The sequence below is a fragment of the Protomyctophum bolini genome, assembly GCF_963924005.1.
Source record: "Protomyctophum bolini genome assembly, chromosome: 2".
Taxonomy (NCBI): domain Eukaryota; kingdom Metazoa; phylum Chordata; class Actinopteri; order Myctophiformes; family Myctophidae; genus Protomyctophum; species Protomyctophum bolini.
Window position 1 is genome coordinate 35,758,684 of NC_137863.1, and position 27,417 is coordinate 35,786,100.

The window sequence follows — 27,417 nt, forward strand, 5'->3', positions numbered from 1 at the left end:
AACCCACCCATCTATGTTTGGGATTTGGTAGCCTATAGCCTACTGTAGATTTGTCCGATGTAAACATAACCATAGCATGATGGTTTTTCACATGTTGATATGATTATGTATGCAGTATGCACTTAACATGGAAACACACAGAGAGACGGTTTCAATAGCCTCATTTCAACTACAATAGGATTAGCCTCCTTATACAGAATTGTGGCTTTTGTAATTGATCTTAAGTCGTAGGAAAACCCCATAAAGTCCTGTTTTGTTCCAGGCCTTGGGAAATTGACAGTGGTGGTGACTACAAATACTGCCATAACATTAATTACTCTAGCATAGTAAACCGCTGTATTAACCTTTTGTTGACATTTGAGTAGCAATAGCAGTAATTTGTCATGTCAGGGAAAGTTTCAAGTGAGTGGTGTGTGTAAACAAACTAGTTTTTGTTCAATTATCTCAAAATGCAATTCCCTTTTCTTTTTTTTAACATTTCTGTTTCCACAAAGCAAGCTAATGAGGTCATTTCATCTGTAATCACTGGGCAAAAAAGAAAACTACATTGAAAATGTATGTCCTTTTGTTTCATGGAGGAGTTCAGCAATAGAAAAAGAATAGAACCTGCACATTCACATACTCTAATTCATTCAACAACAGTTCAAGGGAGCAAGCCTAGACTCTTCGGCCAGTTAAACTCTTTTGACCTCACGAATAGCCTAAAAGGATAATGGTGCATTTATATAGTGCTTTAATCCAAAGTGCTTTACATAGATTGTGTATTACATTCACCCATTCATGTAAGGCACCAGCCACCAACCTGCACATTTGGTCGGAGCAATTAGGGGTTCCAAGTCATGCTCAAGGACACTGACACATAACTAGGGGATCCCGGGATCGAACTGGGAACCTCATGGTTCCCATCCGGCTGCTCTACTGGCCACTGTACCTCTGAACCACTGCCGCCCCCTAGGTTTAGCCTAGGTTTGAAACTTTATGTATTAAAGTCTGGAAAGAAAATGCTGCCCACCCCTGCAAAGGCCCTACTCGCACAGGCTACAGCAGAGCATGAAGCAATAGGTAGAAATCTCAACATGGGGGATACAGGGCAAGTACATAGAAAGCATATTTTATATATGTTCCATTCCAATGTTTACTCAAGTCTTTCACTTGTACAGACATCTCCCTCCCTCTCGGTGAACACTGAAATGAATAACTGAGCTGTCTCCACAAACGGATACAGTTGAACAGTTCTCAATCTCAAAGCATTTAAAAATAACTGTGCACTTTGACGGGCTGGAATGCCTTCGGGTCGACGACAGAGTACAGCATCTTGTAATGGGTCTGGTCCACACGATTCGATACACCACCAAGATACCCATGTACCTGTCTAAATACTTCCTTAATGTTAATGAAGCACAGCACACCAGAGGGAGTGCTGTGCAACGAACCATGTGCAACCCAGATTCGGCACAAACAAGGGACTAAATTATTTTCGCTCCTATGCCACCAAAATGTGGAACGCTCTACCATAAGACATGCAAATCCCTTGACTCCTTCAAAACCACTCAAAGGGCACCTACGGACGGCTGCAATTCGAAACTGGCCCCTGTAAATTCTGAATCCCCACCCCTCCACCCTCAATGTATATCTTTCTTTGCCCTTTTTACCCCCTTTATGATGAATTCCTGTTCTGTTCTTTGGCTAAAAATGTCTTTGTACGTCTCTAAATGTTTTGATGAATTGAACAAGGTGGACCCTCTTGTAAACAAGTGTAATGCTTTATTGGGTCGTCCACTCACAGTTAACAGTCTTTGTATTGAGTTTGTGCTTGAAATGTACTGTAATTCTGCAAACTGTTAATAAATATTTCAATCAATCAATGTAGTTGTAGGCTATAGGGTGGACGTTCAATTAACTATGCACTGTTGCACAGCTTTAATTGTTAAGTCAAGCAGCTCTGCAGCTTCATGCCAATTTGTTGACATTGTAAATGTTTTATGCGGAAGAACAAAGAAAATAACATACAGTGTCTAAATGTCAAACTATCCCTTTGAGGAATCAAAACACAATAGGCATTAGGCAGCAGGCTACAGTCTGTTTGTGAATTTACAATTCGGCTTATTTGTGCTCCCTATAGTCAACGTATTTTGTTGATCCAGTAGCTACGAAATTATTTGAACGAACCCTTGGGGTTTTAAACTTGGACACGGTCTACGGTCTATCTTTTGAACAGGGCTATCAGAATTGCTCTGACAGCTCTGAAGAAATAGGGATTCATTTATAATAAAATAAAATAAATACTAAATCATTCAGACACTTAATTCAGTGTCTGTCACAGTTCTTAACTGGTTTTAAACTATTTCCCTATGATGACATAGGCTATTTTACAATTTCACTGCGTAAAATTGCGAGGTTAAACAGCGAGATAAGCAATGCGTTTTTCTTTTCTTTATTAAAATATAAAATAGCGTTCGCTGGCTGCATGGGACGGGTAAGGGTTGGGTTACACCGAAATGGTCGACCCATCATGTCGCTGACCACGGAGGTCGCTGTTTTGCCATTTCGACAAATTTCATGTGGTTGGGAAGACGTGGTGACCTAGCCCCATATGTTCCCTCTCCCTACGCTCATTCTGTAGGAGGTCATTTTGAAATAATATGTTTGTTTTTTCAGTGTTTTTTATCGTAAACTCGTTAATGTAAGCGAGTATTATCTATCAATCAGCTCGCTCAGTCTTGTTAGTCGATTGCAAAACAGCGACCTCTGCCGTCACAAACGTCAACATATAACCTGTTTCGGCGTAACGCAGCGTGCACACCGGTGCACACAGTCGCGCTCTCGGAGTTGGTAGCCTACTATCTGATAAAGCAGACGCACAGCACATCACAGCGCACATCCTCCCGGTGAGCGGACAGGACTACAGACGTTATTTCGGTCCAGTGCGCTGTCAAGCCGCAACCATATGACCGAGTTACTTTGGCAAATCTAATACATCGCAAAGAGGGAAAACGCCGGTAAGCCATGTTCTATTAATTGTTAATTAACCAACGTGTAGACGTGCCCGGCTGAAATGTGTGATCAGCATCTGTGTTTATTTAAACGGAATGGATTGATGTCCAATTAAAGCCAGACCTATGGGCAATATAATTGAGTGAAAGTTAACTTATAAATGCATGGGTAGAGATTTAATCCTACCATAGATACTTTGATTTGCAATTATGTTGCACCAAAATGTAAGTATTTACACAATAAAAGGCGTGCCTATACTTTTTGGAGTAGGCTTTGTAATTGTGGCTGATTTGCCAGTTGTTTATTTGTCTTAAAGTTGTAGCCTAGTAGTAGGCTACTGCTGAATCGATTATGTCACTGCTTAAGTTAATATAAATCTGAGGCTCACGCTCAAAGCAATATTTTTCCAATGAATTTGTTTGTGCGAACTGGAGAGGGACGGGAACTAGGGGGGTTGATTAAACTGAGGGGCCTCAGTGTGAGACTGAAATGTAAAGTGTAGGCTACACACCGACCGTAGAGCACTGAGCAGGTGAGGGGTCTTATCTTGTGGACAAGACATGTTCATTAAAGTCAGTCAGAAAGACACGCATTTGAGATGAATTGCAGGGCCTACGCCTATTTGAGGCTGCACCAGGCAAGGAAAACAAAGCCCTCGTAATCTCACTAATTAAGGATGACATATTTTAAAAAGAATAGACCTACACGATAAACCAATTAAGGGCATCTCATTGTGAACATTTTATTCTAGGTGCAAAATCACAGATGACCTATAGGCTAATTTGCAATTGAAGATGTTTGACTACCACTACTACAGTTTGAGCTAAAGTAACACCTGAGAGATTGCACCTTTTTTCCTTTTTTTTAACAGAATGGAGGTATGTAATAAGTTCACAAAATTGAAAAACACTTACTTTGTTAGTTCCCCCTGCTGCAGTATTCATTCACTGCAATACACTGGCTGATAGTTATAAAATGCACTTCACTCTCCACCAGGCTGCCGTGCTTGTTATTGTCAAGTGCAGTTGCACTTGCAATATCCACTCAGCACTGGCAGATGGACAAAGTTTGTTTGTACCAATGGGAGCAACTTAAAAGTTATTTTCCCGTGAGCGACGACACAGTTGTATGTGTCATCTAAGCATATTTAAAAAAGAATGAATGGCCTCATGTCTGTTTTACTTTAAAGCTATCTTGAGTCTTACTGTCTTACAGTAATTGAAAATGTCAAATTCCATTTCACTAGAAAATTGTGTGCTAAGACGAAGCCAAGTTGTTTTGATTTCAGTAGCCAGAGTATAGCCCTCTCTCTTGACCACTCAGGCTGGAGGGGCAGGTGGTGTAGGGATCTACCTACACCTGGGGGCACTGAGATGGACCACCACCTGTCCTTCATGCAAAAAGGCCCAACAGCACGTGTTTGTCCTGAGGAGGTTGGAGGTTTTTAATGAATCCTTCCTCAACGGAGAAAAGCAAGAAATAAACTCACAAGAATTATCAACACACAACCAGAATGACCAGTACCACTCAGACCAAAATTCTAGACCTTTACAGTCCCGAAAGTAAAGAGAAAGGCTGACTCTACTCAGGACCCGCTCCACATGTACACTCCCACGGGCTGCCACTTCAGAGCACCTCTGGTCAAAAAGAGAACTCCAAAAACTCTTTCATCCCACTGCTTTTTAATGCAGCTTTATGGATATTGTTGTTTTTATTTTATTTTCATGTAATTTTATGAATTTTATGAATCTTTTTAGAATCTTGAAAGTGTGTTTGTGAAAAGGTGTATTCAGCTGGTGTCCTTATCTGCCACTAATCAATAGATGTCATCATGGCTTTGTTCTAATTAACATTAATACAGGATAGATTCCCCCTTCCTCTTTGGCATTCTCTCTCTCTCATTCCCCCCCTCCCTCTCTCCCTCTCTCTCTCTCTCTCTCTCTCTCTCTCTCTCTCTCTCTCTCTCTCTCTCTCTCTCTCTCTCTCTCTCTCTCTCTCTCTTTCTCTCTCTCTCTCTCTCTCTCTCTCTCTCTCTCTCTCTCTCTCTCTCTCTCTCTCTCTCTCTCTCTCTCTCTCTCTCTCTCGCTGCGCACATCCCTCCCTCTCACACAGTAGTATTATGTCTTATTCACTCCTTTGGTCTCAGTCTCGCTGCATGTCTTTTGTTTGTCTCATTCTTCTGTTGCTCAGTGGGATGTCTTGCTGTGCTTCTGATTGCGTCTCACAGAATTTTTGGAACTATGTGGGTGTCTGGGGGTGGTTACCCCCGCTGTGTGTGCGTGTGTGTGTGTGTGTGTGTGTGTGTGTGTGTGTGTGTGTGTGTGTGTGTGTGTGTGTGTGTGTGGGCGTGTGGGCGTGTGTGCGTGTGAGAGGAAAGAGTGATTGCAAGCTTGATTATGATGGTGGGAACATGTGCAGCGTGTGTGTGTGTGTGTGTGTGTGTGTGTGTGTGTGTGTGTGTGTGTGTGTGTGTGTGTGTGTGTGTGTGTGTGTGTGTGAGTGACCCACAATTTGAGGACACAATTAGATGAATAACAAATCTGCAGTGCACACCATAATATATATATATTTTTAGCATTTTGAGCCACCAGGCGCTCTTTCCACCATTTGAGGACCGCAACAGTGTTCTGATCTGTGCCCAAACATCTGCTGTACCTGCAATTAGATTAGCACAGAATCATTGTGGGTGGGTGGGTGTGTCTCTCTGTCACTGCATTGCCTCACTTGCTGACAGATGGACCGTCCTTATGGCTATTTTTTATCACCCCATGTCGCTTCCAGGGATCTCCCCAACCAATGCTCACCTAAGGCTGCAAAAGCTCCCAGTCAATGTGTGAAATCCGCCAATATTGTTTGTGGAGGCTTTTGGGAGAGGAAGCATTTTATGTTGCTGAAGAAAGTGGTATTGGCCCTTGAGGAAATTAACTTTCTTTTTATTGTGCTCACTGCAGCTCGGCAGAGTTGTTTTATTATGCACAGGCGTTAACTTGGGCTATAATTTGGCTTCTTGTTATGGAGCTGATATTTATGATAATTTGATGTGAGCGAACTAAGCCTATTTCCACCCCTCGGCAGAGAGATATGAAAGTAAATACTCCAGCATCAAATATTTAACATCATTACTTATGATAAAGAGGAAGTCTTCTGCCGTTATCTGCTGTGAAAGTAGCACTTCAGGTTGGTTGAAATAGCCTAATTGCGAATGCAGTGAGCACTTACTATGAGACCTAGCAGATCATGTCTGTCTGTCTGTCTGTCTGTGTGTGTGTCCGTCTGTCCCGCTATCCAAATATGGAGTGTGTTGCATCAGCAATCACTCAGCTCCATATATGGGCACAAAAGAGGCCAGTGATTTGTTTGTTGTGGACCTGGCCCCTTTTGTGCCCATATATGGAGCTGAGTGCGTTCGCTTCCCGCGTTCGCGCGTCTTACTCGTAATACTGGTCTTACTGGTTTGCTAACTTTGCTAGTATGTGTTAGTATTAGAAGCAGAGGATTTAGTATTCAATTCAAGATTCAACGTTGTAATTTCAGTTAAAAGATTGTCAGGAATTTGTCTCAGTCTGTGCAGGAAATAAGACACATTATGTTATGCACCATGTCTACAGTATATCCCTCACACGCTATTTATGTTTATATAGGCTACAGCAATCAAATCACTATCAGGCATATTTTCAGAGAAAGTCTTAATGCAAAAAACTGTTCTTCAGGTGAAAGAGAGAGAGAGGGAGAGTGAGAGAGATCGATGGAAAATGTGGTTGATAGGGAAACTCAACCAGGCTGTTTGTGCAATTTGGCTGCTATCAACAGAAAGGAGAGCACTTTATTTCTAGTCTCTTTCTGTGAAAAAACAAACAAACACGCATGCATGCACACACACACACACACACACACACACACACACACACACACACACACTCAAGGTGGCCTGAGTCTGCATGCCTGGTTGTCTGTTTTGTTTTTTCTGTGGTTCCTTTGTTTGGTGTGTCCTTATGTTCAGGATGGTTGCTATGGCAGATAATAGAACAGGAACAGATGGCTCTTGGAGGTTTGGTGTCCCAGCAGGTGAAGTTAAAGATGCACACAGAACAGCAAGCCCTACTCCTGACAGGGATGCCTTTGGCTTCCGCCTCACTGCTTTTAGCCCCTCACCCACCTAATTCCTTCTAGACGTTGTGGTGTGGTGCTTTGGCCCACTAGCCTCACTGCTTTTAGCCCCTCACCCACCTAATTCCTTCTAGACGTTGTGGTGTGGTGCTTTGGCCCACTAGCTGTTAACTGTAGTTTTGTATAAAGTCCATCACCACATTTCTGGCAGGCCCTATAAATGCAAATGTCTGTGACTGAAGAAGTTACATTTGTCAGCTGGTTGGTCTAACAACGAAATAGCCAATCGCAGAGCAATCATCCAAACGGACTATGGGATGTAGTCTATCCTAATAACCAGCCTTTAATTGTCATTTGACTCTGCTGATGCTACTTCCCATGGTTGACTCAGTACATATCTCTGACCCTTGGGCTTAGTCAGCCTGGACGATTTTATTAGTATTAAACTGGCATGACCAAACCTCTATAGATAACACAAAGCTTTCACACCACTGACTGATGAAGTTATGCACCATCAAAGTTAGGGCACACATACGCACTGTAGCCAACGCCTTGTGTGGGTGGTGGACAGTACTATGCCGGTTTTATGGTGCAGTAACTGGAGTTAATTTGACCTACATTGGCGTGTTAGCTCACTGATATTTCATATGAATCCATGGTCAAATCTAGTATAGGTCAACGGACACTAGATCAGACCATTTGAGTGTTTATACAGTACTTCCTGTATTTCTTCATAAATATTGACCAGTGTTCGCAGAAGGGTTGGCAATCGTTGAGTTTCATTTACAGTAATTTAAAATCTTAATAGATCTTTAATTATTGATACATTGGATAAGTCCTCGCGCTCTAATACTACTTTACTGTAACTTGCATTTTAAAGAAATCCCCACCTCTTGATTACAGAAAATGGGTTTTAGAGAGAGGACTTCAGCCTGGGAACAGCGGGGGTATATCAGATACACACCCTCCTCGACAGCAGCCCCTCACCCCTGGGTCTGAGACTAAGTACTCACTTAGATACCACCACATGACCTGGTCCTCATACTCCATACACCCTTTCCACATGTCTTTCACACTTTGATCCGCTGTCCCTCTCGTTGTACCAGCGTGGTCTCCAAGAGACTTAGCAGCAGATGCTTGCCCGCTGTGCTCTACCATCATCACAGTGATTTATAATACAGACGCTTCATGGCGGGTGGAGGGGCTGTGGTGGTGGTGTTCTCGCACGGTGTGTAGTGTGTACCACACAAGACACCAGAGAGACCATGCTTAAGACACGGAATGCTACCCACCGTGTCCCATTAGCACTTGCGGACTAAGGACCATGGGTTTGCGGATAGATTAATGTCTCAGAAAGGAAGGCAATGGGTTGGGGGGCCATGGTGCTGGGGGGGAAACTTCCATCACCACTGCCCTGCCTTGACAGGTCTATTCAAGCCTTACTTGTTGAGTCCTTTCGGTCTCTATCACTTAAATCTCTTTTGTGTGAGAGTCTAGAGGAGGTGGAAACATCTTAAATTGTGATGCAGCTCTGACAGCTATGGCAGTCTCTCATTCTGTGTCAGATTTAATAGATTCTGAGAGGTAGTCTTGTTTTGATCTGTGTTTACTTTGCCATTCAACACCAGAATGGTTTATTTGGATAAATATGATTATGACATCCATTCTTAATTTGGAGTGAGGCCCTTTGCCTACGTATTAAGGCCCCTTCCAAAATATCCAGTTCACCATACACTCAGCGAGTCTCTCACATTAAATTACCTCCCTAGGTTCCATCCTGGAGGCTAATCTTTCCGGTGATAAAAATGGCCACCAACGTAATAAAAAAAGTCAACCAAAGAACAAGATTCCTTTACAGGATTTCCTCACTGGTCAACAAAAACACCTTTAAGACCATAACAGGAGCCCTCCTACATGGTTTCTTCGACTATGCATGCACCTCTTGGTACCACAGCACCTCAAAGGCCCTTAAAACAAGACTCCAGACTTCCCAAAACAAACTGGTCAGGCTCCTACTTGGCCTCACCCCCAGAACCCACCTCACCCCTGTCCACTTTGACAGGCTGGAATGGCTTAGGGTCGACAACAGAGTACAGCATCTCTAAATGTTTTGATGAATTGAACAAGGTGGACCCAAGTGTAATGCTTTATTGGGTCGTCCACTCACAGTTAACAGTCTTTGTATTGAGTTGTGCTTTTAATTCTGCAAACTGTTAATAAATATTTCAATCAATCAATCAGTCAGGCTATAGTATCTTCTGCACGTCTGCAGTACCCCATCTGATTGTAGTGATTCGCAGCAGTGAGCGGGGGATGAAACCCCAGTGTCCTACTCGCCAGACCGACGCACAACCTAGTGACCTACCGTGCCAATAGGGCAGTGCTGTTTGTGGGCTGGGTCTTGGCTGGGGGGTACTGTACATGAGCATTGCCTTTCTACCCACCATGCTCATTTTCCCATGGCTCCACACATGCCAGCAACACCTCATCTGTCAAACAACGCACACAGGCCCGATGACTGACCAAACACTTTGCGCCGTGATAGAACCCTGTCCTCCCCCGCAAAAGGTCTCACCTTGGCAGTCGGCAGTATCACAGTGCTGTTGTTTGCAAACAGCACAGCTGCTTGAAGTCCCAGAGGCGAGCTGGAGCAGCCAGCCATCTAATCCCTGCAGGGCAGCAGTGCCGTGCAGGAGCACATCGTTTAGAATGCCCCCACGACACCAGAACCCTGAGCACCCAGCCTCCCTGTAGTCTGTCTCTGTGTGTGTGTGTGTGTGTGTGTGTGTGTGTGTGTGTGTGTGTGTGTGTGTGTGTGACTGTGTATTTGTCAGAATTTATTGAGAGGATGGCCCCTTGAGATGCAGCATCTCGTTTTAGAGGGGGGCCTATACATACAACTACAACATTACAGCAGTACTAAAGACACATAGGTGCAACATAACATACTGTACAAATACACAGGACATACAGGTACAGTTAGCTTTCTCCCCTTCACCCACCTTGTAGTGGTCGATAAGGTCTCTCCCGTCCTTCATCGTGGTCACACACACACACACACACACACACACACACAGAATGGTGCACTATCTGTGTGTTTGCAGATTTTGCACAGACACGCCGCACAAACATTTCTGTACAAACACGGCCGCGCACACGCACATACTGTGCCATATATGCAGGGCAGGCACACATAAGAAAGTGCATTTACAAACACACACACACACACACACACACACACACACACACACACACACACACACACACACACACACACACACACACACACAGAGATAGTGCACACACCCACGCACGCACACACAATCACATACCAGCACCAACAGCTCAATACTTACTCCCATATTGATTTTCTGTACGGCCTGCACCACCGCCTGTCCTTTAACACAAAGGACTCGCTCGCCACAGCCCACCAAGTGTTCTGTGTTCCTCCCTATGTCCCTGTATGTCAAAGTGGACAACAAAACACACCCCATATTCTGGAAGGACCTCTGAAACTGTCATTCTTTAGCACAGTTTATTTCATGAGTTGGGACTATTATTGCATCAGTTAATGGTTGGTGCGAAGGTGTTGCCCCTCTGCTCTAAGATACATGGTTTCCAAGAACAGTTTGCATTATTAAAGACTCCATTGGTGATCTTTCTTAGTGACTCAGTCATGGGTTATAACAGTATTGATTTTTGGTTGAGGCTTGCAGATTGGAAACCAAGCTTTCCTCATGCACTCAAAACACATTTAGTACATGTATAACTTGTATGCTCCATGCATAACGCATGATATTTTTCAATGTTTTACAGACATTGCAAATCTAGGCAACCACATTCTGCAGCTTCTGAATACGTTTAACCCATTTTGAGCGGGAACCCCTTTTGGTGGTTACATACATTATGTTATAATTTAGCTATTAAAAAATATTAATATCTACAAGCTATGAGCTTGTAGATCTGCTATTTTTGAAAAATCATTAAAATGTGCCTCAAATCTTTCAGAAAATTGTCATGATTTAGAAAACATTTATTTATTTATTTCGACGTCAGGATGACGTGAATGGGTTAAAATGGGCCACACAGCTGTCACATAAGAATCAGTATTTTGTCATTAGTATCATACAATAATGCCTCCATGGAGTGGTTTTCAGCAAACATTTCACCTCATAGACTTTGGAAATGGAAGTGAGGGGTGGAGGGCTCAGTGAACAGGCAGTGATGGACGACGTGTGCGCAGTGCAGTCTGAGTGTGGTGCTCCATGCATGGGAGTCATCTGTTACACGACAAGCACTGTCCTTCTACTGATAAAGCTTGTGAGATAGCCTAGCCAGCTTGAGAGGCAGGTATAGTGAATGTGTGCTACTACTACCATCCTTGTGTCTATTCTGGAACAAATTGCACTATACTATGCATTGCAATGCATTCTAATAACTTTTTTGCGCGCACCTAATTTGGTTAATTTAGATCATAAATGCATATAGCTGTACAGTGATGGATGTAAGTTTTCAATATAATAGGTCCCCCCCCCCCCCCCCCCCCCATAACGTAGCAGGATAATGTATGCATACTGTGGACGCCGTGGTAGTTGGTTTAATGCGTCCTTTCATTTTCACCATATTTTAGCCAAGTGGCCCCCCTAGGCAGAAAAGGTCTGCCTAGTCCCTAAAAACTGCTTTCACTTCACACCCTGCTATTGTTAGTTTAGTAGTATCCCTGTAACTATCTATTGAAAAACTACTGAAGAGAAAAACCTGCTGGTAAAATCTCTCTTCTGGGATTATTCAGACTTGTGGGTTATAAAGTCAAATCAATTGTGCTAGATTCTACATTGGCAACACCATCTGAAGCGTACCCATAGCGCTGGCTGCTTGTCTTAACAAGAAGATTTTGTTCATCGCTCACTCATGTGCAGTGAAATGTTGGTGCGAGATGCTCCTCAGACGTCTCAGACTGTGCTAACAATATACCAAAGCAAGACATAATAACAGGTATAACACTAGAAATGCACTCTGTCGAGCTGCCAACTTGCACTTTGCACACAAGTTGGCCATGGCATGAATGGACTACTTGTGTGCAAGCAGAGTGTGCAACTTACATTCTGTTTGGCGCCCCGGCTCTCCACCTACTGCGCTATAAGCAGACCCCAATCAAGTTATTAAAACATCTGACATATATAGTTAATATACTATAAACTTAAATTGGTTACGTCATCCACGTACTTCTTTCAAACATGTTTTACATAAACACACATAGTTACGTCATCAACGCCACCAACACAAGGAGGCGATCCAAAGGGACCACCGACATACGCAGCAAGCTGCCAACTCGCGCTCTGATTGGCCGAGCGACGCGCCGATGTACACACGCAGCGCCCTGATTGGCCGAGTAACAAGTAAAAATCACATCCGTGTGCACTGAGCGGTGCAACTCCCCTCTCTCTCCCCCCCCCCACCTCTCCTCTCTCTCTCTCTCTCTCTCTCTCTCTCATTAGCAGGCAACAGGCAGCACTAATACTATCTCTCTCTCTCTGTTTCTGGCAAACAGCGCCCCTACTGGTACTAATAGTCATATACTCGTGCTCATGGCCACATAGGTGGCCACATAGGTACGCACGGACATTGCTGGTTGTAGGAGTGGTTGCACCACTTAAAAACTTGGCATAAGAATTAACCAAGTAACAATGTGAAGAGATTATCGCGCGTGTAAAGTGCTTAATCGAAATCACTTTTTTGTATTCCTTAACCTGTCCATTTCAAAGAGTGCATGATATCTGCAGGGATACCTGTCAGGTTGTGGGTGTAGTAGTTAGACCTTCAAAAATAGCTCACTGCATAAACATCCACTTTTCATATCACCACTCAAATCATTCAGTCAACCGAGACAATGTTTGCTTTTTCCCCCTCCCCCCAGCAGGTGGTGCTGTGTTTACAGACAATGGCCGTCTCCTGGAGTGTGATCTTGGCGTTCCTTCTAGCCACCCTGGCGGTTTCACGCAGCGCTGAGCCTGGAGCCACCGCTCATGGCAGCAAGAGGAGACTGGCACAGATTTCAGCAGGTGGCAGTAGCAGCAATGCCCTGCAGTACCCTGGCCCAGGCTCACAGAGCCACAACCACGGCAGGGAACATGGGGGGCACGGCAGCCAGGGGTCTCGGTTCGCCAAAGGCGGCGCCGGGTTGCTCTCCCGGAGGCCAGTTCACCCATTGGCCAGGCCTGAGGATGATGGAACCGGTCTGGAGGGCCTGAGTCCTGTGAGGTTGGAGATGGGCCCTGGCCGGGAGAGAGACAGGGTCCGTGCCAGCTTCAAGAGTCTGTCCCCGGCGCACGATAACCACCCGCTAGGGCCGCGCAAGGGCAGGGGCCACGGAGGACATGGCCATGGGCACCATTTTGACCATAGGAAAAAGGGGAGTCGACGTGATAAAGGTCGGCATGGAAAAGGTAAGCTAGTAGATTGAAGGTAGATAATAACATCTACTCTCTACATAAATTAGATAGATAGACAAACAGAGAGAAGCAGACAGACACATATATCTTCAAAGAGGGTTCTAAAGCATTACTGACGAAAATAAAATAAATTTGTTCGACCAAGACAACCAGAAAAGGCTAGTGCTTCTCATGTAGGCTGAGACAAAATTGGCTATTTTCAGTTGCTTTTCACACATTATCTTCCAAATCGCTTCCTTTTGCTCCTAAATTAAATTCTGGGCCTTGTGTGTTCCTTGGGGGGAGAGTCACAATAGACTAATAGGAATGCAGAGAGGTAGCGGGGAGCCTGGTTGTCTTATACAGGTAGGTGCTGATCAGTATCTTGAAATCTATTCTTTATTTGACTGGGAGCCAGACAAGGTCATAGATGACTGATGTGATGTGGTCCCTGGATCGGGCTCTGTTCTGGTGAGAAGGCGGGTGGCAGAGTTTTGTACCTACTGTAGTTTCTTGAGAACCTTGGAACCGTATAGGAGGCTATGGCCGTAGTGGAGTCTGGATGTGTGAGTGTACTGTCATAGCCTCCTATACGGTGTCACCACCGGGTATAGGCTTTAGTTTAGACATACTATTGGTCCGACCATCATTAGATCGACAACCTAACTCAAACTCAAACCCTAACTTAACCCTAAACGCAAGCACGGGAGCAGCGCATGTCCAAGGGACGAAGGCGAGCAATGTTGCGAAGGTGGAAAAAGTGATCTGGTTGACATGGGACTGGAAGGAGAGGGTGGGGTCCAGGATGACACCAAGGTGGCAGACTTGGGTGGAGGCGGGTGACAATGGAGCCATCAAGAGTGGAGCGGGTGAGGGAGTCACATTTGCTGTAGTCACTACTACTTTTGTAGTATACAGTATGTGAGTCATGTACTTAATGTACACTAAACAATATTATTTACGAATAGCTCACAATGTTCGTTTTGCCAGAGATGTGAAGCTTCCTGACGAAGTAGAATATATTTCCTTGACTGGATTGTCCTAATGTACCGTACAGTATATGGCAAAAACAGCCTATTTGCCACTCAAAGCCAGTTAAAACACACCCAAAGAATCAGGTGTGAAGTTAGAGTTGGTTTGTTTGGTTTGTGAATAATCAATCTCTCCTCTCCTCCCCCACCTGTGCTTTTGTCCAGGGTTTCTCCCAGACCCTGAGCTCAGCACTCTTCTAAAGGACAGGGATCTGTTTGAGGAGCCTCCCCCCTCCTCCTCCTCCGACGCCTCCCCCTCTCTCAGCGTGACCCCGCCCAGTGAACCTCCTCCCCCCATTGCCACCGCTGTTGGCTCCGGCTCGTCCATGGTTGCCACGGTGATGAACGAGCATCCCCCAACACTGCCCCCAGCCTCCACCAAACCACAGGTACCCTCTATTGGAAACCCAAGTAGTGCTCGTTAAAGGGGGGGGTGCATCTGTTGTGTGACTCCCAATGTGCAAGGGAAATAGAGCGAATAAGGCTGCCCACCCACCCTCCTTCCTCGTTCTTCCTCAACAGACGTGATATTACAATAAAGCTCACATATTTCATTTTGGAAAGTGACGCTGCCTTCACAGGAAGCCACCGGTGGCAGTGGCAGCTGTGAGAAATATCAGCCAGTGAGCCAGGCTCAGTGGTTTTTGGTCACGGTATATATGACAGATATGGCCATGCATAATAGCATGCAGGCCCCCCGGGTCACAATGGTGCCGCTGGGTCGAGTAGCACTCACTCCATAACTGTCACCCCTAGTCTCTTTATTGCACACTGTACGTTGGCAGAACAAATATGTCTACATAATATACTGCCTGGGTTGCATGTGTCTGGCTGAAAATTCCCATTGAATGATTTCAGTGTCATATGCCCCCTTGTCTGCACTCAATCAGATCTCCTCTTCTACACACTGTAAAATCTGTGTTCATTTTGCTCCGAAAGTGTACATTAATTGACCCATACATATACCGTATTTAATGTATTTATTTATTTATTTTCATATGGCTTTGTCATGAACTATATGTTTAAAAAAAATGATTGTGACAAATCTCCACCAGGAGGCATGCTCTAATATTAATACTTACACTGTCTGTCTGTCTGTCTGTCTGTCTGTCTGTCTGTCTGTCTGTCTGTCTGTCTGTCTGTCGTTCGTCCGTCCGTCCGTCCGTCTGTCTGTCTGTCTGTCTGTCTGTCTGTCTTTCTGTCTGTCTGTCGTCTGTCGTCTGTCTGTGTGTGCATGTGCGCGCCAGTAGGCATTCTGTGTGGAACACAGAGCGACCAACAGAGGCAGGCATGTACTGCAACAAGCAGTATCTCTTCTATCTTTTCATGAATACAATTCAAATATGTTTCTGTTGAGGTGTAGCTCTCTCTCTAGGTTAATGGAGACGCAGGCATGCTTGCTTATAAACCCACACACACATTAGCACACATACTACGCACACACACTCACGCGTCGTGCAAGCATGACTGCACGCATGCAGACGCACACGCGCACATAATCACCAATCGTGTGTGATAAAACCTTTAAGACATCGTTAACCACAGTAAATGATAGGCTAATAGTTTCTGATCCTCTGCATTGATGATGTTTGTAACTTTTTTTTCTGAGGCAGAGTTGAGAATTCTCCCAGCTACAAATAGACTAGTAAATGGTCAGCATTTCTATTGCACCTTTATCCATAGCACTTTACTACGGTATGTGTGTGTTGCATTCACCCATTCACAAACTGACAGTAGAGGCGACCTTGCAAGGTACCAGCCTCATCAGCAGCAGTCAGGGGTTTATATCTTTCTCAGGGACACTGGGACCGATGAGCCAGAGAGAGAGAGCAAAAACTTCTCTCCTTTCTCCATTGAACTGACTAGAAATGTTTAACACTAAGGAAAGTCAACTTGTGGAATTGGACATTGCAATTGCTACATTTCAAGCATTTTAGCCAACACTCTTATCCGGATAAGTGGACTCATCACTATGAGTTATGGTGTACATTATGTGCGTGGCTTTGCTGGCCTTGTGTTGAGTGTTTGATGTCTGAACTGTTAGGCTGCTTGGTATGCTGTTTATGCTACCGAGTAGACTGAGCATGTCTTTATTCTGCGAGCAGTCAGATATTACTGTTGCCCACAGTGGAAAAACAAGTCATCGCGCCCACCTCCCCTGGACCTGCGCTCAATGACACTGCAAGACTTCTTAATTAATGTTCGATCCCATGTTGATGGCTAAATGAGCAGTCGAGCACTAGTAGTACATCGCAATTAATCTAATTGACGCATACACTTCCTGTGGGTGAGAGCAAATGAGTATGGATCGATAGGCGCGTGAAGGGCTTATGTTTTGATAGATCATTCTTTCAATGACCCCGCCTCCCACATTACCCCCCCGGGGCGCCTCTAGGAGGCCTGCCAACGTGATTATTTTTCTTACTTGATTTGAAGGGGAGTGACACTTTTATAGTTTTATTGGAGTTTTATGGCATTTTTAGCTAAAACAATTCACAGTGCAGCTGTCTTGTACTGCGATGGCATCCGGACTCCATGGAAATGACAGGAATTAAAGCACTTTTCTGCCTTGGTGGAAGATTTACATTCACTCATGAATTTTAATGAATTCCTGAACAGTCAGCTTCTGACAATAGCTGTCCTGGCAATCCATAAATGTCACTGTTTGTTTAGACAATGTCACTGTTTGCTGTACAATATGTACCTGTATATTAGAAGATTGGCTTTTTGGACTAATTTATGACTGCATTATTTAGGATAGGACAGTAAAAACAGACAGGAAAGTCAGGAAGTATATCTTATAAGAGAGCCTATTACTAGAGCATGTTTCAAACATAGAATGTTACCATTACGAGTACTAGCTTGTCCTGGTGTGGCTATTAACTAGTAGTTATCATGAAACATACGTAAGCTAAGAACGTAACAGTGGAATATCTATGAAATTATACATATAAACTATACATATATACTATGCTATGCTATACATATGTGCTATGAAGTGCTATGACTACATACAATGCAATTATTGTGCTGTCTACACAACATGCTATAAGTCTGTATCAAAATCTAATTCTACAAAAAGTGCTATCTTGGGGGTAGGGTAAGTGATACGGGCCATGGTGGTGTCTGAAAAGTTGGGTTTTCAGACTATGGCGGAAGATTGGGAGTGAGGCTGCAGTTCTGATTGTAATAGTGTAATGATTGTAAGTAAAGTGCATTCCATAGTTTTGTAGCCAGAAGGGAGAAGAGTTTGGGACGTGTGGAGCGTTGTCCCGGCATTTTTAGTGAGGGTACTTCCAGCTTCCCTGCGTTGGCTGATCTGAGTGCATGGGAGTGTTTGTAGGGTTCGATCATACTTGCAAGATATGGGAGTGCCATACCTTTGGTTGCTTTGAATGCCAGCATCAGAGTTTTGTATTCTGTGCGGGCAGCGACTGGGAGCCAGTGGAGGGAGCGGAGAAGGAGGGAGACATGTGAGAATTTTAGCTGGTTGAAGACCATGCGAGCTGTGCACATGCCGGTAGGCCAGTAAGGAGGGAGTTACAATAGTCAAGTTTTGACAAGACTGTTGTCTGGATTAGGAGCTGGGCTGACTCCTGGGTGAGGAACGGTCTAATTCGTTGTATGTTATAGAGTGTGAACCTACAGGATCGAGTGACAGCTGTGATGTGTGTTTTGAACGAGAGCTGACTGTCCAGGACAACACCAAGGTTCCTGGCTGTTGGGACAGACGTTACCAGGGCGTTGTCTACGGAAATAGTTAGCTCCCGCATAGGGCAGGACTTAGCTGGGAAGAAGAGCAGCTCAGTCTTGTCTGGGTTCAGCTTGAGGTGGTTGGAAGACATCCACCGATGGGGGGTTGACATGCAGTAAAGGCCGTCGGGATCAGGAGTCGAACCCGCGGCACACTGCCAGACTGGATTACCAGCCAAGGTGCCTGGACTGCGGCCCAGTCCCAAATCAATATTCTTCTGATAACCCTTTTGTCTATAAGGGAGTGTCGCTACAGACACTTCAAAGATGCCGTGGCAAACAACTTGGCAGGTGGATCGACACAGAAAAACAATTTCTTGTGAGTTTCTAGCAATCACAGTGTCATCATCCCCTTACCCATCAACTGTTTGTATCAAACTGCCATCGGTGTGCCATATCTTATGATACGAGTCGAGTATATGGCATTATGGCTCTTTACTCATTACTTTCATTTGGTTCAATGCGATTAGAAGTCATTGATAAGTCATTCGGTGTAACTGTAAGGTGTTCTCCCTTTTGTCAGAAGGTTGGCAGAGGAAAGGGCCATGGAGACGTAATGCCGACTTTGGACATGAATCTCTTTGACTGGACGGACTATGAAGATATGAAGCCCGTCGACTCCTGGCCGCCCTCGAAGAAGAAAGGTCAGCTATCAATAATCCTTCCATCATTGAACACAGTGCCGACCTTAATGTGTGATGGTGATGTTTGGATATTGGATCTGGCAGATCATGTGACTTGTGCTCGATGGAAGAATCTTTTTTTCCAACTTAAAATGTATTCATTTTTCATGAACAAACAACAAAACACACAAAGACAACAGAAAAACATCACATCTGATGGAAGACATTCAGTGCATTGTGTGTGGTGTATTGCCAAACTACACATGCGGAATCATTTGTCATAGTGGTGACAATGACAAATCTTTACCACATGCCACACAGAGTATCAGGACAAAAAATTGACCATTTTCATATGTGGGCCATTTTTCTCTTATAGGCCTATTTACGCCCTGAAGGGGTGGATGTGTGAACATGGTCATCGAAACTCACACCTCAAACTACAATGACTGGAATGACATCTGATCAGATTCTCTCTCTCTCTCTCTCTCTCTCTCTCTCTCTCTAACCCTCCCAAGCGCTCATCATAACCATCTGAGCAGCCATAAAATGGTACTGAATTTCCCTTGTGGGACTAACTAAGGTCTCCCTCCCACCTTCTAATTTCAGCTACTATACTTAAACATTATTAAGTTGTCTGCTGAGATTGATATTTCTTCTGTCTAAATGTATTGTATGTTCTGTAATGTGCTCACAAACATATATTTAAAAAAATGATGTTGTTCCAGTCTATATCGTAACCATTAATCTATTCCAGACTTGGGTCAAATGTGATCAGATAAGTAAGTAATCATTAGCATGAAGTACCAGAGAGAGACACAATTATAAATTGAGCTGTTTATTGCACGTTTGTCATCATTTTAACTGTGCCAATGTGAAGTTCCTCACTTTAATGCATGATTTGAGGACCTGCCCAAATGTGCCAAAAATTAGCTGACTTCATCACATTTGTGATGACGGCTATGTGTTTAGCCCAAGGAGTGTTTTTTTAGTGCAAAACTAATGCTTGGAATGGATTCAGAATCATGAAAACCCCCCTATGTCACATGCTACATAAAGCATAATGAAAATGTGAAAATATTGCCTTATATAGGTTGTCAATGGTATGGTCACATATATCCCCCTATACAAAATGCTCAATACCGACAGCCAGTCAGCAAGTGGATTCATGAATGTATGTATACTGTAGATAACCTCCCGCTGGCCAGCCGGGACACCTGATGGAGTGGAAAGAAACTGGTTGGAATAACGTGTTCTTTCCACGCGCTTACGTCCAACCAGGAAAACTCTCCCCTGTCAGGTGAAAAGAAGCAGCTTGGACTCCTCATGCGTATGAAGGAGGCATGAGGTCAGTCCGCTGACCCCCCAGGTTGGCAGAGGAAGTGTACCGCCCAGGATTACATTAGATAATTCACACTGGGTGAAAAAATGGGTTACAAAATTGGATAAATATTTATCGTGTACATATATAGACAATACTTGACATGACATGTCATGTCAAGTGACATTAAGCATCTCATCAGTAATCCATGCGTTTGTGCAGGTCTTCACAGTATTGATCAGTGACCTTTAATATCAATCTTGTGTTTATTTTTCTGCCTATTGCAGACAAGCGGCGCAGTAAGAACCTGAGCAGTGGGAATGTGACCGTGGACACTGATGTCATGGAGCCATGTGACCACCACCTAGACTGTCTCCCAGGTCCCATGGAGCCATGTGACCACCACCTAGACTGTCTCCCAGGTCGGTTGCTGTTGTATTTCACTTCATGCCATTTAGGCCTGACGTCGAAATTAAAAAAAAAACTTTTCTTCTGAAAAACCTCATGTTTCTATATCAGTGGTTCTCAATATTTCATGTCACGGACCCCAAAGATTATATGTAATATGGCGCCGACCCCCAACTGAAAATATGTTGTTCCAGGGACCCTCCAGAAGCAAAGATTTGAGTTAAAAACTGAAACTCTGAAAGAATATACATTCAAAGATTTGATGCACATTTTCACGATTAAAAAAAATAGCAGACCTACAAGCTTGTAGCGCGCCACTCGTTGGCACACTATGAGCTTGTAGATCTGCTATTTTTCAATAGCTAAATTATAACATAATGTTTAAAACACCAAAAGGGGTTCCCTCCCAAAATGGGTTAAACACTGATGGGTTTTTGTGATATTATTATATAATGAACTTATTAGTAGTAGTAGTAGTAGTAGTAGTAGTAGTAGTAGTAGTATTAGTAGTAGTAGGCTATTATACAGATGATCCTTGTTCCGTTTATCCAATGTATAACATTTTAGAGCTATAGTTGGGGCTCCAATAACCCTCTGGAACAACCTGCCCTGCTAAACCCTGCAGCAGGTTCTAATTGACTATAGTAATTGCCCGGCTTTATTTATAGAGTAACCCCAAAAAGGTATTACCGTTATTATTCCGCCCCCTGTGACGTCATGTGGGTCAATACATCATCATCATACATTATCATACTGCACAGCGTGCTACTGGACAGTCCCACGCTGTTTCTTCAGGAAAACAGTGCAACCACACCTTTCTAGTCTATCTTCTTACTGGACCATTCTCTAAAACATACAACCTTTAGATGAGCTTTTTATCAGTGAGCCTGTTTATACACTACTGTAACTTCGTAAGCTACGCATATTTGATTGATTATTTTCATTTCTTTCTTTCTTTTTTTGTGAAGCACCTTTTTGAGCCTTGTTTTTGAAGAATAATGTTTACTATCCTGATTATCATTAGGCTCCTGCTGTGACCTGAGACAACATGAGTGTAAACCACACAACCGAGGCCTCAACAACAAGTGTTACGATGACTGCATGTGTGAGGAGGGTAAGTGGGGGGAATGCAAGTTCACACCAATCTACTGCACCGTTACCATATAAATATGACTCACTTTAAATGATGACTCAAGCTAACATTGGGTCATTGCTCAAGGCAGTATTCCACTTTAGTAGGGCATCTCGGTACAGGAGCAGCATGCAGACAACCACTAATATTACCTGCCCTTGAGGTCCACTTTCACCAACAACATCAAGGTAGTGGTCAGCGGTAACTAGTAACTACCCAGAGTACACTAGGCGATCTTGGTGGCTGTTGGAGTTTTAGCTCTCTGTATTCATTGAATTGAAAGGATCACATGAGAAAGACATGGGTCCAGTGGGGACTGCCCATAACTCCGACATTCCATTACTCTGACTGCGTGTCGTTAGGGTTAAGGTTAGATATGTGTTAGGGATAGGGTTAATAAGTCGTACCAATATCGCACCGATCCAATGTGCATCTCAAGAGTCATGTTGCCAGCCTGTGAAATCATTCATCTATGATGTCAGTCGTCTCTGACGTACAGTATCTATGATGTCAGTCGTCTCTGACGTACAGTATCTATGACGTAAGTCCGATCTTATGGTGTGTTCAGACGGAAGATGAAACGATGCAAAGACACGATTTGAAGCAGCTATCATGGATCAATACTCACACAGTAAATATCTTAATCATTCATTTATCTTGAACTTTTATTTAAGAGTATGGACGTATGTATGTACCGTATGTATGGACGTATGTATGAACGAGTAAGGGTCCCTTTAGGGTCTATTTTTACACTCTCAGTGTTCAATAAACACAGAGGATGTTACTGTACACTTTAAATCATCCACCCTGTTGCATGGAACAGGGAACGAAGATCGAGATCACCGCCTACCGATACGTCGGGTGGCATCTACATTAATTGTAGCTGCTAAAACTGGGCGGAAAGAATGCAGAGATTTTTAAAAGAATAAACTGCATTCCAAAACCAATGCAAAGACTTTACTGTGGTGTGGTCGTTCATTTTGGGACCGTGATTGATATGATTTGTTTTCAATGCAGTAGGCTTAGGTTCGCTAGCTGCCATTCTCGCCACTATTCCAGCAACTGCACTGAACTTAGATGTCTCTGGACATATCAGTAGGCGGAGATCTCCGATTATCTGGCTATGTATGACTACAATGAATGGGCGCTACTGTATATTTCCCTCCCAGGATTCCGATGTTATGCCAAATTCCACCGGAAGCGACGTGTGACCAGGAGGAGGGGTCGCTGCGTGGTGCCAGAGTCTGTCAACAGCGAGCAGGGAGCCTTCATCACTATCTGAAGAAGACAAGGACGGGGACATTTGAAGGCGATAAAGGTGGAGGAATAGGAGAAAAAAAGAGCCCTTGACTACTGCTGAACAGACAGCAGGACGCAGCATAACACTGATGGTGGACCATTGTTTCATCTCAATAGTGCAAAACATACAAATGTAACACAACACCATTCTGTGTTCATTTAACCTGGACAGTGTAAAACAACTGAACGCAATGGAGGTATAATGTTCATAAAGGTTAATACCGGTCAAATTAACTAGGCTATTCTTTTAGCCAAACTCGGTTGAAGACAGTCCTTCAGCCATAGAAGTCCTATGAGTGAACAAATAACTCTTAAATCAACACTAAAATGGGAGTGAAAAATGCCACAGAGAGACCATCTTTTTAAGCACCCAATCCATCCATCCATCCATCCATTCATTCATCCATCCATTCATTCATTCATTCAGTATATGCGCGTCCAAACAAGAAACGTGCAAAGACTCTGTCTGATTGTCTCTTTCCTGCAGACACAGGTGAAATAGTATTTGCATTGTGAGCCTTTTCTAACATCCTTGGTGTCCCAGATGGGTGGGGTCTCACTGCATGTTCCACAGGAAGATGTACTAAACTGCGGTGTCATTGTCTAGACTCACTGATATAATAGATTGTAGCCTACATGGGGGGGAAACTCCACCTATCTGGTACTCCAAGGATAAGGTAGAATATTTCTATTATTATTTGACCCACGTCTGGAGTCCTATACTGTAAATACAAATATGTTATAATTGTTTGAATGTATTTTTTATCTGTAACCTTATACTTTTCTTTAAAAAGCAATCGCTCAGCAATTAAACAAAAATGTTGACCTGGATTTGACTTTCTTTTTTATGTTTAATTTATACTTTTCTTAAACAGGACTCTTTGTCTATATTGTGTTTTTCAGCTTCATTACTTTCATGATTAAACATTTACCAAGATAAACCTTATTTTTGTGTATTTTTAATGTCTTTAAAATGCAAATCACTCTTACATTAAAGTGAACATCTTAAAATGGGTGCTACTGTATATTTCCCAACCGCCACTAAACAAATGTTGGTTGAGGTTTTGATATTGATGCAAATACATCTTAGTGAAACGATAGTTTTAATGGTTTCCATTGACTGTGTTAATCATGGTTGTTAGTGAGGTTTTCAATGAACAACAGTGATAGCTCATCACCAAATTCCTATTTCATTTTCAGTGTAAATGTATCTGTAAATGTATCTGTCCATCCCGAGAGAGCTGGTCAACAGATCGTCTGTGGTGCCCCAACGACCCTCCGGGGTTACGGGGGGTCAACAAATAACAAGTACACCTTCAACAAGATGCAAAACATGCAGGCACACTGCTATCACATTTTACACAGGCACAGAACAAGGTGTGTGTATTGTATACATTTGTATTATGGGGCTCATCCATATCAGAAGCATCCATCAGAGACACCATTCTGTTCTGTTCTGTTTAAAAAGCTCAGTGACAGATCCTTTCCATATACTGTGGTATCATGGCAAGACACTGAAACGCAAGGGTTATATGGTCATCAAGCCTTCAGCTAGCAGTCCTGTAAAGTAAACTACAGCCTATGGTTTTATTTATGGGCAGATAGGGCAGCAGAGACAGGGCCCGTTAAAATATGTGTGGTCTCTATCTCTCCAATGCTGACCTTGCAAGGTCGTGCAGTATTTCAGGTGGGATATATCTCCTGGAAACGACTGGCCCAAAACAAATGGCTCTCCCTTGCGTTCTCTGTTTCATGTAATCACTGCAGCCAAACTGTGTGTGTGTGTGTGTGTGTGTGTGTGTGTGTGTGTGTGTGTGTGTGTGTGTGTGTGTATGTGTGTGCACGTGCGTGTGTGTGCGTGAAGGAGGGTGAGACCTTCAGTGCCTTGCATTTTCCATCAAAGCTGAACCCGTTTCAAGTAAGTTTGAATTTCTCATTTGTCACAAAAGGTTTCGAGACAGGGGACTGGGATCTCAAAGAGAAATATCCACAGACAAGGAGCACAATCGTTAGCATCTATTCGTAGAACACATAAGCCCTTGCAAGTATATGAATATCTGCCAAAGATTTACATCCATTTTTCTTACCAAATGATTGGCTCACTTAGAAGAGTATTATAGTGCCATCCTGATTTATGGCTGTAGAATAAAAGCAGCAGTGATGTATTTTTAACACCGTTCTCTGAGACAGTGCTGTACTGTGATAGTGGATGCTTTGCCCAAACTGGGCTCAAAGCCAGCCACCAATGGTACAGTAGATTGCACACGTGCCACGCTCCAGCAAGATACACAGAGAGGAAAGCAACATAACATCACACTGGGTGCAGGGAGACACTATTAGATTGAATGTGGAATACTTGGGAGTCATTAACCACTTAAGCACATGAACCCCGGCTATAGCGTCCCTATTCTGGGCATGTCATAATGGCTTTATATGCTATCTTGGTGAAGAGATGTGGCGGCAAGGGAAAAAGGGAGGGGGGCTCGTAAAACCATCAATGAACGGCCCTATTTTCGTCAGTGCTAAACCCCTTATCCCTAAACTTCTTTGCCTTTTTTTTTTTTACTATTTTGAAATTTGCCAATCTACATCAACACGTTAGCTTGTAGATGAGCTATTTGAACTATTCAAAAATGTTTTCCAAAAGAATAAAAAACGCAAAGAAGTTTAAGGGATATGAGGTTTAGCACTGACAGAAATAGGGCCCCATAGGGTTTAAGTGCTAATTAACCCTAAAGACTTTTATATGTCAAATAGCAAAAATAGATGATCTAGGTGTTCACAGAATGTTCTATTTTTGCCAAATGTTCGCCTATTATGACATGGCGAGAATCGATGCTACATGTTTCCCTATTACAAAGTTTAAAAATTACCATGATTTATTTGGGAATGGGGGAAATGTTTTGCGAGCAACTCAGAGGTTAGTTCAAGCAAATATGGATAAGGCATCTTTCTAGCTTTCAGAGACCTGCTCAGACAGTAAAAAAAACAGCATACAGTATTAGATGAGAGAGTCATTATCAAATGTCAGTCCTCCTAGCATAGTGACCTGCATGTAACCCTGTAACACAATGGCATTTATCCTACTTTAACATTTAGCTGCTAATTCTATACAAATTGCAGCCACAGAAATCCTACACCACACATTACATCATTTGCAGCCGATGTACTTATGAGTTTTTAGGATCAGTGATTTAATGTGTGTTGTGGTTGAGCAGAGCCTGCTAATCCCTTGTAATGTGCGTAAATGCGGCCACTTGTTTCAAAACCCACGTTATATTCATTGAGTTTTTTGTAGAAAATTCTAATGGAACTGAACACATCCATCTGTCACACTCCAATCTCATTCCAGACCTCAGCACGACCCCTCACCCCTAATAAAGACACACGTAACGTTCACACACTCAAGCACACGTGCATGCACGCACACACACACACACACACACACACACACACACACACACACACACACACACACACACACACACACACACATGCAGCACACATTTATGACTGATTTGATACGTTGGTAAACAGGCACTTGAAAACATGATTGAAAACATAAATACTTCAGTCAGGGAGAAATCTACATACAACTGGTTGTCACCTACTGTCATGGGGGTCAGGGGTGACAGGGAGGTCATGGTTCGCACAGGCCCCATCTGTCACGCTTGAGGCAGACAATAGAGTACTCTCCCTCAGCATGTGGGATGAACACAGTACAGAAGCCTTGGAATAAATAAATGGAATGGAGAAAAAATACAGCAAAAATACTCCCAAAACCTTAAACCCTCTTAACTCCCCAGAGTGTCCATTTTTATACTATCAGAGTTAAATGAACCCTGAGGGCTTTACTATGAAATGTGGAATAGTAAACAGTTGATATAATAGAAAGTACCCTATATTTGCTTGAATATAAGATAATAAAAATTATTTGACATTCTCTATGTTCTTCTTCCACAAATGAGTCTTGAAAAGTAGGGGTCGTCTTATAATCAGAGTCGTCTTATATTCAGCACAATACGGTAATAATAATAATAATAATAATAAATTTTATTTCAGACCTGTGGGTCCATATAAAAGAAATTGCAATAGTTCAGTCAGACAACTCACGAATAGATTTAATATATAATATTTATTATAGAATGAGAATACAGGTGTGCATACGATATTAGACTTGGCGTTAGTCTCTGCTGCATTTTCTCCCTGCTCGGCACAATTATACACCATCGTAAAACATTAAGAGCAGGGAGATAGATATACAATAAAACCCCCATGGGGAACGTAAATAACAGAGCCCACCGGTGGTGCTGGGGTGGTG

General features: G+C 43.3%; 1 protein-coding gene across 3 annotated transcripts; it reads left to right on the top strand.

Moving 5' to 3' along the window:
- The first annotated feature begins 2,858 nt into the window (after positions 1-2,858).
- draxina (dorsal inhibitory axon guidance protein a) lies at positions 2,859-23,927 on the top strand. Of its 3 annotated transcripts, none has more exons than XM_080776535.1 (7): positions 2,859-2,999; positions 13,019-13,547; positions 14,729-14,952; positions 18,840-18,960; positions 20,545-20,679; positions 21,690-21,779; positions 22,967-23,927. In XM_080776535.1, the coding sequence occupies exons 2-7, from the start codon at positions 13,043-13,045 to the stop codon at positions 23,077-23,079; spliced, it is 1,188 nt and encodes a 395-aa protein (XP_080632661.1). In that variant the 5' UTR covers positions 2,859-2,999; positions 13,019-13,042; the 3' UTR covers positions 23,080-23,927. The 3 variants fall into 3 exon arrangements, with proteins under 3 accessions (XP_080632661.1, XP_080632663.1, XP_080632662.1); XM_080776537.1 differs by having other exon boundaries at positions 18,843-18,960; XM_080776536.1 differs by having other exon boundaries at positions 13,022-13,547.
- Positions 23,928-27,417: the final 3,490 nt, after the last annotated feature.

Bases quoted from the DNA above. Each gene is read 5' to 3' on its own strand.
- draxina (XM_080776535.1), top strand. From the start codon at position 13,043: ATGGCCGTCTCCTGGAGTGTGATCTTGGCGTTCCTTCTAGCCACCCTG. The intron at 18,961-20,544 runs GTCAGCTATCAA...TGCCTATTGCAG, and splicing joins GCCGCCCTCGAAGAAGAAAG to ACAAGCGGCGCAGTAAGAAC. The intron at 21,780-22,966 runs GTAAGTGGGGGG...TTTCCCTCCCAG, and splicing joins TGACTGCATGTGTGAGGAGG to GATTCCGATGTTATGCCAAA.